The 18,028-nt window shown below is 36.7% G+C and overlaps 1 protein-coding gene across 1 annotated transcript in view; it reads right to left on the reverse strand.

The window, feature by feature from the left end:
• Window positions 1-18,028, reverse strand: part of LOC131920420 (transmembrane protease serine 11D-like) — a 63,922-nt gene that overhangs the window by 13,114 nt on the left and 32,780 nt on the right. The window contains exons 3-6 of the mRNA XM_059274752.1: window positions 17,831-17,978; window positions 16,149-16,267; window positions 9,851-9,918; window positions 5,331-5,485 (exon numbers count right to left, since the gene is read on the reverse strand). Coding sequence (XP_059130735.1) covers window positions 5,331-5,485; window positions 9,851-9,918; window positions 16,149-16,267; window positions 17,831-17,978 — 490 coding nt within the window. The remainder of the gene's footprint in view (window positions 1-5,330; window positions 5,486-9,850; window positions 9,919-16,148; window positions 16,268-17,830; window positions 17,979-18,028) is intronic.

The raw sequence follows: 18,028 nt of genomic DNA on the forward strand, positions 1-18,028 counted from the left end.
GTTTTCTCATTTATTAAGAAGTACCATACTTATAGGAAGTTAGAACTAGTCTAAATTATCGTTTTTCTCATTTTCATTTCTTTGAATGATTCTCATCCTCTTTCCTACTCCATACTTTTGTTGTTTGACATTTATACAGTTATGATACTTTCAAATTGATTTTCCTGTTATTATTTTATAGGACTGATACTTTCTGAAGCTATGTCAGATTATGTTCTAGATTTGATAATGTTTAGTGTGCCATCAATCTTCTTACTTTCAATAAAATGAAACAGAACTTAATAAGACAAGTTATCACAGTCTTTAAAAACAGTTTATGCCAAAATTATTCCCAGCTTCATAAAGTTTGTGTGCTTCATTTGCTTTTGTAAGCATCAGTAGGGCTGAGTCTTCTTTCTTCTTTGAACAAGGAAGACTTGAGTTTGAATCCTAACTGCCAGCAAATTGACTCTGTGATCCTGGGCCCTTGTCTATGCTTTCTTTATGGGAGTAAAAGAACCTATGGGCTATCCATCAGCTCTTGTTTCATTGTCCTATCAAAGCATTCTGTTAGAGTACATGATTTTTCTCCATCCTTCCCTCTCAGCGAAGCTTCTTCTTTCCATATCTCAGGATATAGAGATCCTTCTCATGTTTGTGAGTTTATCTCTCCTCTAATCTCTTTCTTTTCTGGATCCCTGTATCAGTCACTGTCTTTATTGGGTAGTTTTGATCTGATAGATCTTTTCTCTTGCTTCTTTTTTTTTCATGTTTTGCAAACAAGCCAGAGGCTTATTCCTACAATGGAAATGCTTTCCACTCAACTATATTCCGATCTTCTCTTGATTGTCAAGTCTGTTATCTAACAGAATATATATATATTTTTTGCTTCAGCTTGACTATGCGCCTCTGTAAGGTAGAAACTGCCATTGATTTGCAAAATCCTCAACACTCTGCCAAATATATAACAAATGCCCAAGAAGCACTTTGGAAATATCCTTTAATGTGTAGGAGAACAGGTAATATTTGCTTACTTAGACTAGTCGGTGAGTGATCACAGTCAGGACACAGTGAAACCATGGAATTGGAGCAGTGTCTAGAAGTTCTTTACTGGGATAAACATCTTTAGTTGGAATGAGAGAAGAGAGTTCAAGGAAGGGAAATGTAGACATTCAGAGAACTTTGTGGGTCTAATGCAGTGATTATTTACTGCTAGTTAAGCCTCTAACACTTGTAACCTGTAGTACTATTGTAGTAGGTACATTCTAGACTAGGATTGGAGCTACAAAAAACATTTGATCTTGAGCTCATTATGAAGTCATGACTTCTACCAGTAGTGCAGGCAGAGCCAGAGGGGTGTTCTTTATTAAATAGTTCATTTATTTCAGTCATGGAACAATTACTTATTGACTATCTATTAATGTATCATGTTCTGGGTAATAGAAGGAATATATTATAATAGAAAGAACAATAGTGTGAACAAAACTTATCTGTTGATTACCATTGCTAGTACGGAAAATGGTCAGGAGGTCTCTCAGAAAGAAAGATTAGAAATAGAGCCACGATATGATCCAGCTATCCCCTGCTGGGTAATCAAAGTCAGTTGTCAGAGGGATATCACACCTCACGTGCATTGTAGAACTGCTCAAAATCATCAAGATGTTTTTTAGATATGGTTTCTATAACTGTGGTAAATACTGTGACCAAAAGCAACCTGAGAGGAAAAGTTTACTTTGGCTGACAACTCTCAGGTTATACCTCCATCACTGAGGGAAGGCAGGGCAGGAGGTCAAGGCTGGAACCTGGAGGCAGGAATGAAACAGAGGCAACAGAGGAGTGCTGCTTACTGGCTTCCTTCTCATGACTTGCACAGCCTACTTTCTTAAAATATCCAGGACCAAGGTTGGCACCACCTACAATGGGCGGGGCTCTTCCACATCAATCGTTAACCAAAAACACAACCCGCTGTCTTGCTCACAGGCCTATTTTGTCAGGGAACGTTTTCAATTGAGGTTCCTCTTCCCAAATGACTCCAGCTTATGTCAAATTGCCAAAACACTAGCCAGGAAAGTCGACCCCTTGTCAACTTGACACACTCTACAACAAATTTTCCTTTCTTGTTTGTCCCCAACATGGAATGTGAATATTAATATCACAATATAAAGCATTTAAACTTTTTTAAAGTCCCACAGTCTTTAAAGCTTAAAAATGCTTAAAGTTCAATCTCTTTAAAATATACAGTGTCACTCTAAAATTGCAAAGTTTCTCTAAAATATCAAAGGTCTTTCTTATTCCAAGAGGGAATAAGACTTTTTTATTCCAAGAAGGAATGACCAGAATACAGTCACTGTCAAATCAGAGCAAAACGAAAGTCCTACAGTACAAAGCTCAGTGTCAGACTTTTGGCACTCACCCATGATCCTCTGGTCTCCAGAGGGCTTACCCCTGTCCCCATAGTAGACTCTGGCTGGCTTTACTCCATACCTGCTACTATCCTTGGTAACACCCCATGGTATTGGCATCTACAATATGCTTGGTCCCCTTTGCAACTGGTCTGTACCTACATCAGTAGCCTTTCCTGGGCTCTTTTCGGAGACTCTGGCCTACCACATGATGCCAAGCCTAAAGTTCCCTGCATAAACCCTTTAATCCTGGGACTTCTACTGCCAGTGAGGTTGCACTTCCACCAACATCCTCTCCTGACCTCTCACTGTACCAAACCTCATCTGGCCTTTATGACCTCTTTATGCCTTCAAAACCACTACCACCTAAGAGACTTAACATATTACCAAGTTCAGCTGCCAGAACCAGATATAACTTTAGCCCCCTCTGGACCACAGTTTCTGTGTGATGACCCTGAGGAAACACTTGCCAGATTTCGCCTCAATGATCCTGGCCTCTTCTTAATCACAGTTAATCCTTCAGCCCCAGCTAACTAGAACCACGGATGTTTACTTCAAAACACTGAATGGCCCCAATAGAGTCTATAAAAGAGCCTCATCAACTTCACTCTGAAACTTCACAAACCATGCCACTATCATCTGTATTAATCTCAGTATTATTTTGTGAGTTCTCATAGTAGCTCATTACGCTCTGAACACTCAATGGCTTTGTTAGCCTAAAGTTCCAAAGTCTCTACACAATTGGCCCAAATCAATCTGAAGTCTATCAAAGAAATACCCCATGAACCTGGTATCAATTTTTTGTATTCATTAGACTTCTACTGCTATGATGAAACACCATGATCAAGAGAAGTGTGTGTATGTGTGTGTGTGTGTGTGGGGGGGTATTTTGGTTCACAACACCATATCACAATCCATCACTGGAGAAGTCAGGACAGAAACTCAATAGTAACTTGGAGGCAGGAACTGCAGCAGAGGCCATGAGGGAGTACTGCTTATTGCCTGGCTCCACCTGACTCGCTCAATTTGTTTTCTTTTTTCTTTTAATACACTCCAAGACCACTTGCCGAGGAGTACCACCCCAAAGATCAGGCTGAGCCCTCTCATATCAATTGTAAAGAAAGAAAATGACCCACAGGCTTGCCTATAGGTTGAGTTTCCCCCTCTCAGATGACCCTAGCTTGTGTCAGGTAGACAAAAATCTAGCCAGCCCAATGCCCATCAGTAATTTACAAAGGGACAGGAAGAAGTGGTACATAAGTCCAGTGGAACATTATGTAGCAATAAAACAACAGAATTCTGTCACTTGAAATAACATAGAACAGGAAGGCATTGTGCCTAGTAAGAATAAGTCAGGCACAAGCTAACAAGTACTGTATTTCTCACTTGTAGGTGGAAACTAAAACGTTAAACTTAAAGAAGTTGGGAATAGGATAGCTTTAATCTGCACCTATACAGGAGGGTATCTAGGAGGGAAGAATGGGGAGAGGATGGACAATGGGCTGCCAGGTAAGTATGGGTAAGAAGGATCCCTTTTCAGGTTCTACAGTTATCATGAACTATGGTTTGTGGTGGATACCTATTCTATCTATGACCTTGAAGCATCATCTCTAGAGATGTAGCAGGTAACTGTCCCACCTATCTATGACATTGAAGTACCTGCTTGGGGCTACCCTTAAGACCTGAGATGCACATAGGCCGCTCTTTTCGCTCCCTCGTAGGACTTGGATGCTGGGACAGTCTCAGGCAGAAGAACAGCGTGGGACTGTGCCTCACCTTTTCAGAACCCTGTGACAATTCCTCTGTTCTGTCTTGTGATTTTTCCTTTCTTAATAAATCTGTTTGCCCTTAAAGCAGACTCCGTGGATTTCTTGCATTACCTGGTGCCCAATGTGGGACATGAACCCACCACCCAGAGATTAAGAGTCTTATGCTCTACTGACTGGTTGATAACAATTAATGAACATTTAAAAATACTTAGCAGAGAAGACTTTAACTGTCCTCCAAAAAAAGAACTGTTGAATGTGTGAAGTGGTGGATATGTCATTTTCTAGGATCTAATCATTGTGTAATATATACATGTATTGCCGGGCGGTGGTGGCGCACGCCTTTAATCCCAGCACTCGGGAGGCAGAGCCAGGCGGATCTCTGTGAGTTCGAGGCCAGCCTGGGCTACCAAGTGAGTTCCAGGAAAGGCGCAAAGCTACACAGAGAAACCCTGTCTCGAAAAAACCAAAAAAAAAAAAAAAAAAAAAATATATATATATATATATATATATATATATATATATATATATATACATGTATTGAAATGCCCTGTATCCTGTATATAGGTCTAGTGACTACATGCCAATTCAAATATGTTTTAAGCATTTTTTATTTATTTGTAAGTTTTTCATAATAAATTTTATAAAATTAAAAAAGCATTTTCACATTTTTCTCATGCAGATTGGAGATATCAGTCAGGAATCATATTCCCATTTTGCAAAAATAAAACTGAAACCAAAAGTCCTTTTAAATCCCAACCTCTAAAATTTACTCCCATTGGAGCAGCTTTAACTTATAATTTCAGAAAGAAAGTGAACATGTTTTCTTTATAATATTGTGTCGCTCTATACAGGGCTCAAAATAATAGAAAAAGATATGGTAAAACAAGTTAAAACATATTGCCCTCATGTAGACACTAGGAAATAGATCTCTTCCCATGTTGAAATTATTGCACTTAAGAAGAAAATCAAATTTTTAAAAATATTTATAACTAGTAAAAAAGAACATCTTAGAATGTTTCATGTTAGAGAACTATATATTATATTTAGAATTGATAGTAGTGTAGTTTTTGTAGTTCAATTATGAATAATGAGGTGAGAGTCTCCTTTAATTAATATATGAATTTGAATGAGTAAACTTGAAAGATATATTAAAATGAAAAGGCATAGAAATGATACTTGCATGTTATCTCATTTGAAGGAGTTATTTCCAGGTTTCCAGAGTTGCTCAGTGCTCGTAGTACAGACTGAATTCTGCTTTTCATGGATCTTCTATTGCTACGTTTACTAGATCGAAATTTCATGACAGCATCTGCGATTACACCGTTCCCTTCATTCCTGTAAGTCATAAGAAATAGACACTTTTGATACTTCTCTACTATTTACGTGCTGTTCTTGATTAAACTACCTTAAAAGAATTCATTTGGGAATATATTCGCATAACAGTGCACACTTGATATCTCACAATGCTATCTCCCAAATTTGGTTTTAACACAGTTCTTTGTAATCACCATACAGTATAGAATTTTGAAATAAGAATGGTATCAACATGTGACTTTTCATAAACTATGTAAGTTTCTTAATCCACTATGTTCAGAAATTTTACTTTTTAAAATTTTTTTTTGTGAAGATTGTATACATAAATTGATATAGAACTTTTGGAAAGAATACATGGAAAACACTAAGTGCACTATAATAAACATTAGCCATTATTAGGCTTTACCAAGATGAGAAAAATATTTATTGTATTAAACAAACTTAAAAATTGATGAGCTTTCAAATTTATGTGAGTTAAAACATCAATTTTCTGTTACATAGACCCATTCATCTGACCACAACAACAAATTTATAGTCATATATTAAGATTTTATTTCTGTTTTGATTGACCAGAAAAACTCATTTCTCACAATTAACTTGATATAAAAACCTAGATACATTCTACTTTTTTCATATCAATAACATTAGGTCCAAAGTGGGCCTCCAGTTCGGCAGTGCTGATGACAATGTCCTAAACAGAAGGTCTCTGGCTGGGTAAACAGAAGGACTGTTATTGGATAAACAGAAGGCTAAATTCATCATTTCTAAGGAATTTTGTAAGGTATGGTTCTGTTTATCATGAAAACCACTGCCTCCTTTTTCCACCCCAAAGGCCAACCACCTTGGCCAGAGGCATCTAGTTCTCAAACAACTTATACCATCTCAAAGACTCCACTGACTATCATATCAAATTGGATTGCTTTCCTGACAAGTTGATGGTCTCTGTCCCCCAGACAACAGTTTGATCTTATCCCAAGAAAATTTTCTTTCTACCCATGGTGTGACTCAGTTTGGTGGTTTCATTGCACCCTCACTTACAAATAATTAACATCATAAGCCACTTCCGCCATCTGGTGTTGGCTTGTGTACTATCTAGTTTTATGTCAACTTGTCACAAGCAATAGTCATCTGAGAGAAGGGAATCTCGATTAAGAAAATGCTTCCAGGGGACTGGAGAGACGGCTCAGTGGTTAAGAGAATGGGCTGCTCTTTCAGAGGACCCAGGTTCAATTCCTAGCACCCACAAAGACTGCTCACAATTGTCTGTCACTCCAATTCCAGGGGATCCGACACCTTCACACAGACATACATACAGGCAAAACACCTATGTACATTAAATAAATAAATGAACAAACAAATAAACAAGTCTTAAAAAAACTATTAAAAAACAAAAAGAGAAAGAAAATGCTTCCATAAGATCAGGCTGTAGGCAAGCCTATAGGATATTTTGTAAATTAGTGATTGATGTGGGAGGGACCCCAACCCATTGTGTGTGATAACACCCCTGGCTGGGAGTCCTGGGTTCTATAGGAAAGCAGGCTGAGCAAGCCATGAGGAGCAAGCCAGTAAGCAGCACCCCTCCATGGTCTCTGTGTCAGCTCCTGCCTCCAGATTCGTTCTCAGTTTGAGTTCCTGTACTGATCCAATAGACATTAATACTGAAGTAACGCTAAAGAGAAGCTCAATCAAAAGAAAGCAAGTGTAGTACTAGGAGAGACAGTAAATGTTATCCCTAATTCATAAACGTGTGAAGTCTCAGATTACAATGAGTCTGAAGCACACTAAAAAAAGAAAATAAGAATACAAATGCATAATAATAAAACTAAACTCCAAAGACCAAGAAATTATTCTTCTAACAAAAATAGAGAAAAGACTAGATGAACATGAAGAAGAAATGAAAGAGAAAGTTGATAGAAAAGAATTCCTCACAGCAACAATAGAAGGCAGTATGTCACAAAATATTCTAGGTGCTGAAAAATTCACTACTATCTTAGAATTTTATATCTGCACTGGACACAGTGTTCAGGTCTCTAGAATCCACGTGAAAGCCAAGTAGATGTGGTGACCTACATGTAGTCCCAGTCCCTGGGTAGCAAAGATAAGGAACCCCAGACCGAGATGACTGGACAGATCAGCTTGAAAGGCAAGCTCCAAGTCCAGAAAGAGATCCTCAGTATAAAAGGTGGACAATGATCAAAGAAGACATCCAATGACACCCTTGGGCCTTTGTATACACACTCACATGTGTACCCGTACACCTGCACGCACGTGTGTCTACACACATACATACTTGCACACCACATTCATACATCTGTAAAAGGAAATAAAGTGTAGCTAGAACATTGCTAGTCATAATTTATTATCACAGTGATAACTTATTATCACTGATAATAATAAAACAAGAATACCAAATTTCTGTATCATTTGGAAGAAAGATAGGGAATTATGCCAGTTCTTGTTCATATTTTATTGCTATTCAGTAAAATAGAATAACTAGAATAGAAAGCCCCTAAACTAGTAAAAAAAAAATTGAAAAAAACTCAATCATTCAGAAAACTATGCTTGTATGTGTAATTTATATGTATATGTATCAGGATCCATTTATAGGTATATACATATATATTTATTATACTATAATATTACCTTTATATATTATAGATACATATTTATTTACAAGTAAATAAATGTATCATACATAATAATAGGAAAGTATTGCCATTAGAATGGTTTTAATTAAGGGAATAGTATGCTATTTTTGCTTAAAACAATATTTATGTTTGATATGTTCAGTGGGGCAAGACTAGTTGTAAGGAGACTCATTTGGAGACTGTTAAAGTCTAGGAAAGAGAAGGACAATTACGTTACATTGAAAGTTATGGAGATGGGAGGTATTTCAGTAATCTAACTGCAAAAACTAGGGAACGGGGTATGTGGTTTTGTGAGAGAGTCAAGAACTGAAATGACTCCAAGATTTCTTTCATAAGCAACTAGTTGATGGCAATACCAAATACTGGGATAGATAATGCTCATAGACTAATATGCTCGACTGAGGAGTTTAGACAGATACAGACCTCTGTATATTAATTTTAAGTTATCTAAAAAATATGGCTCTGTTTATTCATATCTGGGGATGAAAGATCACCATGTCAGAGATGCAACTTCAAGAATAATCAACAAAGACCATGAAGCCACTGAAAGGCAAGAATGTGAACTGAGATTTGTGACTCACAGTGGACATTCATGCTCAATCTGTGAAGACCATACTAGTAAATGAAATAGAGAGGATATCTAGATAGGTAACAGGAAAATCATGGCTGTGAAGAGACCTAAGAGTCAGGGAACAATATTTCAAGGACAAGCTAACAACGCCAAATGGTGCTCAGAGGTCCAAGAGCAGAACTAAAGTGATTTTCTTAGATTTTGTGATTTGGATGCTGTTGATGAAAACGACAAGAACACCTTGTATTTTGGAGTGTGGCCAGAAGACAGACTATGGATTGATGGCAAGTGGGAAGTTAATGAAAGGAACAAAAGTGTGATGGCTTTTCCCATTGTCTCCTCCAGTGTTGACTTGAAACTGAACATCACAAGCTAGTACAGACACAACAAAGTACCCAAAGGAATGCGCATTGAACAGATAGAAGTGTGTTTTGTACCCTTCCCGCCATTTCTTCTTCAGCCTCTAATTCCTCATTGAAGCTCAATTTAACTATAATTCTGCCTATTGTTTTGTGATGTTAGTTAATGCCTGAGAAGGCATTCATGTACCCTTTTAGCATTGTCATGTGAAGGGTTGAGCAATGTGGGCATTTAGGACATTTCTGAGAACATTGCTCAGTGTGACTGTTTTCGCTGGAAGAGCCTCTTTTATCATGTCACATGAAGTAGCAGATTCCCAAAGCCTGTGTGCTGTGACTCATGCAATTAGTCCACTACAGACTCGTCATGGGTTTTGCTACATTTTCATCCTTTTATTATGACATTCCGGGCAAATGAAGACAAAAACTTACTTCTGGTGGTGGCATGGTGTGCTGATCTTGGATGAATACATCCCAAGTATTGTGCAACTTGAGAAGGCACATTTTATGTAGACTTCTTTATGATATCCAGTGGATTTACACAGTAGCATGGCCCTGTTACTGTCCCCTCACTCCAGCTTTTCTTGTATCTTTTCTTCCTTCTCCCATTAAGAATGCAGTGATATGGTTGTTTATATCAATAGCAAAATAAATACAGCATTTTACTTTGTCTTTTAAGTTGGCCTGTTTTCTTACTATTTTTATAATAACTATATGAATGTGCCATTTAATATCCATAGTGCAAACAGAAGTCAAACATACTGTGTTGCATCTTTGCAAATATGGTTTCTGATATGTTTTCACTTACCTCAGTTTGACAACATGTGTTCTGATAAACTCACTTTTTAAATTTGATTGTCGGAATGCATCAGTAATCTGTGGAAAGACAATGGGAAAATAATCTCACTGTAATTGCCATCTCTCTTTTCCATTTTAACGACTCTGTAACGTGGGGCTTATATGATGAGATCTACCAGATTTGTTACAGCATAGGACCAACATAGGCAGATAGTGTAACCTTCCGATGTGGTTCCTATTTCACAGCTATTAATCAGAAATGATCTGGACAGGGCATGCCCTCAACACAAGTCACTCTAACTACATCAAATGTTTTACTCCACAAAACCTTATGATATATGATTTGCTATTTGTGAATGAGGTAGTTGGGGTAGACTCAAGTCAACATTAGGGAAATCCTTTCATACAACTCGATAAATACATGTGTGGTCCCCAATGACTGTGCTTTAAATGGATGAAATTAGGTTAAGTTTAATTAGTGATTAATTAGATGATTAAGTCTGATTAGTGTTGAAAAATCTAAGAAGAGAGTGAAAAGAAGCAAAGAACAGTGTTTCCCCTGTTATTTTTGATTCTTGCCTAATCTACAGTCATTACATATAGCATTTGTTGATAATTTCTTGACCTAACAACCCTAACTGTTTCCTAGTAGAGGTAGTTGTCTTGGGTATAAAGTTCAGTTTCACAGTTAACAAGGAATACTGTGTCAGAGTTCTCCTGTGGAACAAGGTCAGGTGGTTTTATAATAGAGAGTGGATTGCTTTCACTTATATGATGTGGTTGCACCCCAGTGTATGTCAACATGAGAAATCAGAAATGGAGAATTAGGCAGCATGCTGGATATCATATTTATTCAGGATGTGAAGTCAACTTTTCTTCAGCTGATAAAATTTATATGGTTTCTATAACACTATAACTTTTAAATATCGATTCCCATTAACAGATTAATAGCAGAGCCATTGATATGGAAAACAATTTTGTTTTTCCCCATACAGACCTTAAATTTTCTTAAAAATAGTGAAACTTTGGCCTAATTAAAATAATTCATGTTTCCTTTTTAAAAATTAAGGAAATACAGAAACTTTAAAGAAAAAAGACATAAATCACTAAATTATATAGTGTAATATGAACTATTTCTATCATTTAGTGGTCTATACTTCAGTTATTTATGTAAAAACACATGAGTTACTATGTTTATTAGGTACTTGAGTCATAACTGCTCCTTACCAGACTATTCAAATGAATTAATTATTATACTCATTTGGTTTTATAATCTGTTTTATTGATATTTTATAACATTGGGGGAAACTAAGTAAACAATGAAGAAGAAAGGATTTTGTGTTTTCCTCAACCCTCTCTTCATGTTATGGAATACTCTTCTCTGGGAGGCCTACTGTTGTCTGAAGGGAAATGGAGGAGCTGTGGATCTGCGGGAGAGGGGAGTGTGTGTGGAGAACTGGGAGGAGATGGGGGATGGGAAACTGCAGTCAGTATGTAGTGTATGAAAGAAGAAGGAAGAAAGAGAAAAAAAGCATACTCTAGCATTCTTGCCGGTCACATTTATGGTTTTTAAAGACTAGTGTGAATTATGTGTCATTTTAGTAAATTCTAAAGATTAAAACATAAGTGACGAGCATTATATATATATTAGTAAAGTAGGCAGAATTAAAGTATAGTTGTTCCATTTTTGCCTTTTGGAGGGAAACACTGCAGCAGCTCTCCGTGTGTTCTATAAATCACCTTTTCTGGTCTGTTACTTGGCCGCTGCAGCGTGTTATCTGTGAGACGCATAGCGGAGATGATGTTTTGTGGTCTTCTTTACTATTCATTATCATATTCTGTCACTTTCTTGAAATTCAAAGATTTAGGGGAGTGGATCTGGGGGAGAAGGGAGATAAAAGGGAGGTGTGAGGAGTGGAGGGAGTGGAAACTGTGTTTGTGATGTATTGAATGAGAGAAGAATCTACTTTCAAATAAACAATAAATAAAAAAACATTAAAAAAATTGTAAAAAATAAGACTAAGATAAATCAAAAACAATTGCTTTCCCCCTTTATTTTGGAGCATAGCTTTTAACAGCTGAGCCCTTTATTCCTTTCTTTAAGAAAAGGCGTCAGTCCTGGAACTCATACTCCTCTGATCTCTGTCTCCCATTGTCTTGTTTGTTATAAGAATGTTGTTATGCGTATTTTGAAGAAGATAATAGTTGTGGCTTGCAGAGACCTATTTGTCTTATTACCACTGAGAAATGGCAGCTCTTCTATTCCGAGTCATGATGCCCTGGCTTGAGTGCTGGCTCTTCCTGTAAGCATTTATTCTTCTACAGAAGGATGCATGTATATATTAACTATGAAAATCACACATCAAAATTCAAGGAAAAATTTAAACGTTAGCTATATATTATGAAGATACAGTCCTTTAAATATAACTTGGTAATGATGTTGGCAAAGACTGGTCTTGTGGAAGAGAGCAGAAGGCAGAAGAAAGAACAGGGAGAATTTAGCATGTGATAAAGGTGACAACAATATACATCAGTTGTACCAAAAAGCTCCCCACACAAACCAAAAAAAAAAAAAAACCCACAAAAATCAAACAAAACCTCCTGAAAGAATTTTAAAAACATGCTTATAAAGGAGTATATAAATAAAATGTTATGTACCTACATGCTATAATGCTTATTAGGTATTTTAAATGGTGTACTTCTTAATCCATTAATATGTAAACATATAAAATTAAATGAAGACATATTTTTTGAAGAAAAGAAGGCAGTGGCATATATTTGACTGCACCGTAAGAAAGGCGTGTGTGGTTGTGTCTGTGTGATGGATGCAGTTGGCATAGGAAGGCATCTCAGACCTCGTTGTGTACCACCGTTCGGCTTTATGTAGTTTCTCCTCTTTACATTTTATATGTGTCCTGATGTTTTTACATATTGTGTAGAATCTTAACAGAAGCACAAAAATTACCTTCATTTAATGGGAAAAGTTATATACACACTCTGTGATTTATGTTTTAGAAGATGTTTGAGAATAATTTAAGGATAACAAGGTTTAATACTATGTGTCTATATGTATGATTGTATTCTAATGACATTAAATATTTTAAAAAGATATATTTGTTTTTTTCTCTCATGCGCTTTTATATTGCTGAGTATATGCTATTTCTTATGCCATTTTTTTTTTTTTACTGTTAGCTTCTCTCAGTTTTACATGTGCATGATTAAGGTTGAGCTGACCTCCCATATCTGACCCAATCCACCTGGAACTGAGTGACGCCATTAGACATCTGCTATGTCAATAAGAAGCTGGGTCCTGATCCCCACAGTGAAGCTTGATCCTTTCAATATTTAGCTAAGCACTGAAATACTACATGGCGTTATGGTGTGGATATAAGGACTTCTCATGAGTAACTGTTTATGACTATTTTTTTCCAGGTTTGGATCTTTGGTAGCTCCAAGAACTTTAGGATGCTCATGGGTTGAGCACCAAGCAGATGGTTTCTTAGTACAAATGATGTAACTAAATTCTCTATTTAATTTTTAAGAACAGAGCAAGTGGAGAAAACTGTGAGTAAGGAGGCATTAGTGTGCTCCAGGTGAGTTGAAAGCAGTGTTTGGACCCTTCGTCCTTTGGGTTATGCACTGCTGCCAGAGACATCTTGGATTAGGTTTAGACTATTGTGTCATGCATGACAGCATTTTTAGTATAGGTATGAGTTAATCATAGGAAACAAAGACATTTAATAATTTCCAACTGTTAGTCCTGAATATTTGAGTACCAAAACAATGCATCTTTCCATTGTATATCTTAGAATGTTTGATTTTTAAAATTGCTGTTTGAATTGCTAACATGAAGTTCATTTAAAAAATGTAAGTCAAATAAATTTTGGCTTGAGATTGGGAGAATTTCCAATAATTTTTAAACTAGCTCTGTGCCGGCCAGTTTTATGTCAACTTGACACATGGTACAGTCATCTGAGAAGAGGGAGCCCCTCAGATAAGAAAATGATTCCATAAGATCAGGCTATAGGCAAGCCTGTAGGGCGTTTTCTTAATTGGTGATTGATAGGGGAGGGCCAAGTCCAATGTGGGTGGTGTCACTCCTGGGCTGGTGGCCCTGGGTTCCATAAGAAAGCAGGTTGATCAAGCCATGAGGACCAAGCACTCCTCCATGGCCTCTGCATCAACTTCCTTCAGGTTCCTCCCCTCTTTGAGTTCCTGCCTTCATTGCTTTTGATGATAAACTGTTATATGGAACTGTAAGTGAATTATACCCTTTCCTTCCCAAGTTGTGTTTGGTCATGGTGTTTCATCACACCAATAGTAACCCTAACTAAGATAGGCCCTAAACATGCTTTAGTGTTTTGTACTACCTACTTACATGGAATGTGTCATTATTGATAATTATCAAATCAAACTACTAGTTAACTGAAAGACCTTGCAGATACTTAGAATTTTGCTGTATCAGGTATCCAGCCAAGATTAAATCTTTATGTAAATATGAACAATAATATCTACCTCAGTATACAAATTGCTTTTATCTTTATTAAATGGGAAAAGATATATAAAAGAACATTCACCAAAGTGATGTCTAAATTAATAATTTCTTTCATGGTGATCATATTTTTTAACACCTATTACTTTGTGTGATTATTTGAAATTTATTTATAATTTATTGTCAGTAAATGTTTGATTTGTGTCTCTAATTTACATTCTATACACTGGGGAATATATAAACATTTCTTATGAAAGCCTAGTGTGGTGGCTCATGTCCTTTAATCCCTGTACTCAGAGGCAGAGCCAGAGGTAGTCAGGTCTCTGTGAGTTCAAAGTCAGTCTGGTCTACATAGTGAGTTTCAAGCCAGTCAGAGTTATATGGTGAGAACTAGTCTCATTAAAACAAACAACACACATACACACACACACACACACACACACACACACACACACACACACACACACCAAACAAATAAACAAACAGAAAAACATTTCTTAGGACAAAAGGAGTCACAACTGGAAAAAGTTTAAAAAACTGCATGGTCACAGGAATCCATGGAGATTGAGAGTTTAACAGAGAGGACCTGACAGACAGAGACTGAAGCTCTTCAGGGAGAATCACAGCTTGCTTTTGTTTTAAGCTCTGCTCAAACTTCTATAATTTGAGTCCCAATAAAGTTTGCCTCTAAGTTGTGTGACAAGTTGCTTATTCAGTTCCAGAGCAATGATAGTGCTTATTGAAGATCAACTTCTGTCTCTCAGAGTGTGCTATGTAGACAAAGTGTCAGTACTACTTTGAAACTAGTTAAAAATGTGACTGGGGGGGAGGGGGCCACAAAGATTTATTGAATCAGAAGTTGAGTCAGGGGCCCAGAAATCTGAGGTTTAGCGAGACTATCAGATGGCTGTGTTATATGTTAAAGTTTCACAAGCTTTGGATTAATTTATATATTTAGGTCTTTTTAAAAAAAGGAGAGGGTAAGTGAGCAACCTTATGCTGGTCAACTCTAATCCTGGACTGAAAGCTAGTCAAGCTCTCTGCTGATGCATGAGTGCCAGGGGTCTGCTTGTCAGGACAGGGCGAGTAGACAGAGACATCCTCATGTGTGAAGTGAAGCTTGCTTTGAATACTTCCATTCAAACTATTAGGCTTATCATCACACCAACTTGATATCCAAACTATCTTATTCCTTGTATGGTGACCGTATCTTCTCTCTCTCTCTCTCTCTCTCTCTCTCTCTCTCTCTCTCTCTCTCTCTCTCTCTCTCTCTCTCTCTCTCTCTCGTTTTTCAAGGTAAGGTTTCTCTGTATAACAGCCCTGGCAGTCCTGGAACTCACTCTGTAGACCAGGCTGGCTGTGAACTCACAGAGATCTGCCTGCCTCTGCTTCTCAATTTCTGGGATTAAAGGAATGTGCCACCACCGCCTGGCTGTGAATGTATCTTTTAACATCTACTACTTTATGTGCTTACTTGAATAATGAAAGAAAAAAGAAAGAGTGAAAGGAATATAAAAGGGTAGTCTCAATACTCAACCACACAAACAACAGACTTCCAGTCTTTGAAGTCATAATCAAATAAAATTTATAGTTATTTATGGCCTTCCTACTTTATTACAATTATGACAGGAGACAATGTGAACAGGAACTGGCAAATTCAATCACCTTAGAAAAGCCCAGAAACTCACTTCTCAAGGGAAGAAAGGATACAGAATATCCAGCAACATTATTATATGAAAATATTATTATCACATTAGACTTCTTACTGTTCTCATTTTATGCAGCAATAAAAAAACAAAGACGAGTAATAACCTACCATAGATTCAATTCTTTCACTCAAATGTCTGTATTCCTGTGTAGCTGGCGAATTTAAAGCCTCGGTGTATTCAACATTTAGGATTTGAAAGCTGCTATGGTAAAAGTAAGTTCTCTTGTCTGGAGAAGAAAGGAAGACATGATTACTCTGGTGATACTAAGCAGATTGAGGTTTTTTTTGTACAGCATTATGAGAAGTTATACAATTAAAATAGTATTCCTTAAAAGAAAGAAAAATCCATATACAACATAAATGTAGTGAGATTATTTTCTTTTGAGTTTTCAAAAGATGGACAAAGCTAAGATTGTTAAGGTAAAAGAAGTTGGACTAGCATTAATTGGTTCTTTCAAAGTTGTACAAAAGTATTATGATTTTTATTAGTAGCACATCTAAATACTATTTTTGATTTACTCACTCAGTAAACATTAATATCTATAGTATGTGATTGTTCATTGGTTAAAAATAATTTAAGTAATGGAATACTTTAAAATTTTCAAGTATTCTTTTTTAAAAATGTTATTTTGTGTGTGTGGTATCTGTGTGTATGAGCTTGTGGTGTGTGTGCTTGTGTGTGTGTGTGTGTGTATGTGTGTGTGTGAATGCTAAATGTCTTTGATCATTCTCCACCTTAGTTTTTTGAGACAGTGTCTCTCACTGAACCTGGAATGCGTCACTCTAGCTAGACTGCTGGCTGGCAAACCCCAGGATCTGCCTGTCTGTGCCCATCCAGTTACATTTACATTAATCATGCCTGGAGTTTACATGTATGCTTGAGCAGCTGGCACTTTATACACTGAACACCCTCCACATCCCCCAGACAATAATTTTTGTAGAGGAATTAGTCATTTGACAATTTTCCTGGAATAAGAGAAATATTCTCACAACACGTCTAGTCTGGCTGTCTATTGTGAGTTATTTTCACCAGAAGGGTCTTCTGGAACAAATATTCAGTGTGAAGAGGTAAAAAATCCTTAAAATACACATATATAACTAAGAAAGTTATGAATATGGACACAAATTAGCAGCCCCTCTTGGGGAAAATCTCTACTTTCTTCTGATCATTCATATACACAACTCATAGAGAAATAACTATAGTAAGAAAGAGCTAACAACTCTAGTGCTAAACTAATTAGGTTAAACGGGGGTTGGGCAAGTCATTTCTATTCCATAAGTGATCACTAGCGTATGACTTGAATACAATGACCTGGGTACCTCTTCTTCACATTTGTGTGACACTGTGAGGTCATTACTTTTGACATTCATTAATTTAATATAAAGCTCAATGATATTTCTTTTTCTTCCATCTATAATTTATTTGAAGGTTGACTTCATGTAATTTGACAGTAAGATGTTGAGAAAAACTCAATTTAGTTATAACCTTTACATTTGATCAGCTGAAATTCTTATTCCTCGTTACTAATAATGTTATTTTCAAGTATTTTTGCCTTTTTATAAGAAGACATACCATAATTTGCCCTCCACCCTAAAAAATCCAAATCAAAAACAAATTAAAATGCTCATTGAGAAGAAATACAAATATATATGAATATATACTTAGAGAAGAATTCTAAACCACATTACCTCATGTTCAGAAACAAATTATAGCCATTATAGCCATAAGAAGAAAGACTACATTTTTCATCCGAGAATATACTTAATTATTTAGTCTGAAAGGTACTTACCAAAAGCTAAAAAGTGAATGAGTAGACCTACAGTCATAGCCAGGAGCAGGACTGTTGCTATGACAACGAAGGCTACTACAAACGGACTGAAGAATCTTGACTGTGGTATCACCGATCTTGGCCTGAGAATAGGAACCAAAGAATGTCTCTCAGTTCACTTGGAAATGCATACTTTCGGCGTTCATGGCTGTCTTTATG

The sequence above is a fragment of the Peromyscus eremicus genome, chromosome 10 (genome assembly GCF_949786415.1).
Source record: "Peromyscus eremicus chromosome 10, PerEre_H2_v1, whole genome shotgun sequence".
NCBI classification, from domain to species: domain Eukaryota; kingdom Metazoa; phylum Chordata; class Mammalia; order Rodentia; family Cricetidae; genus Peromyscus; species Peromyscus eremicus.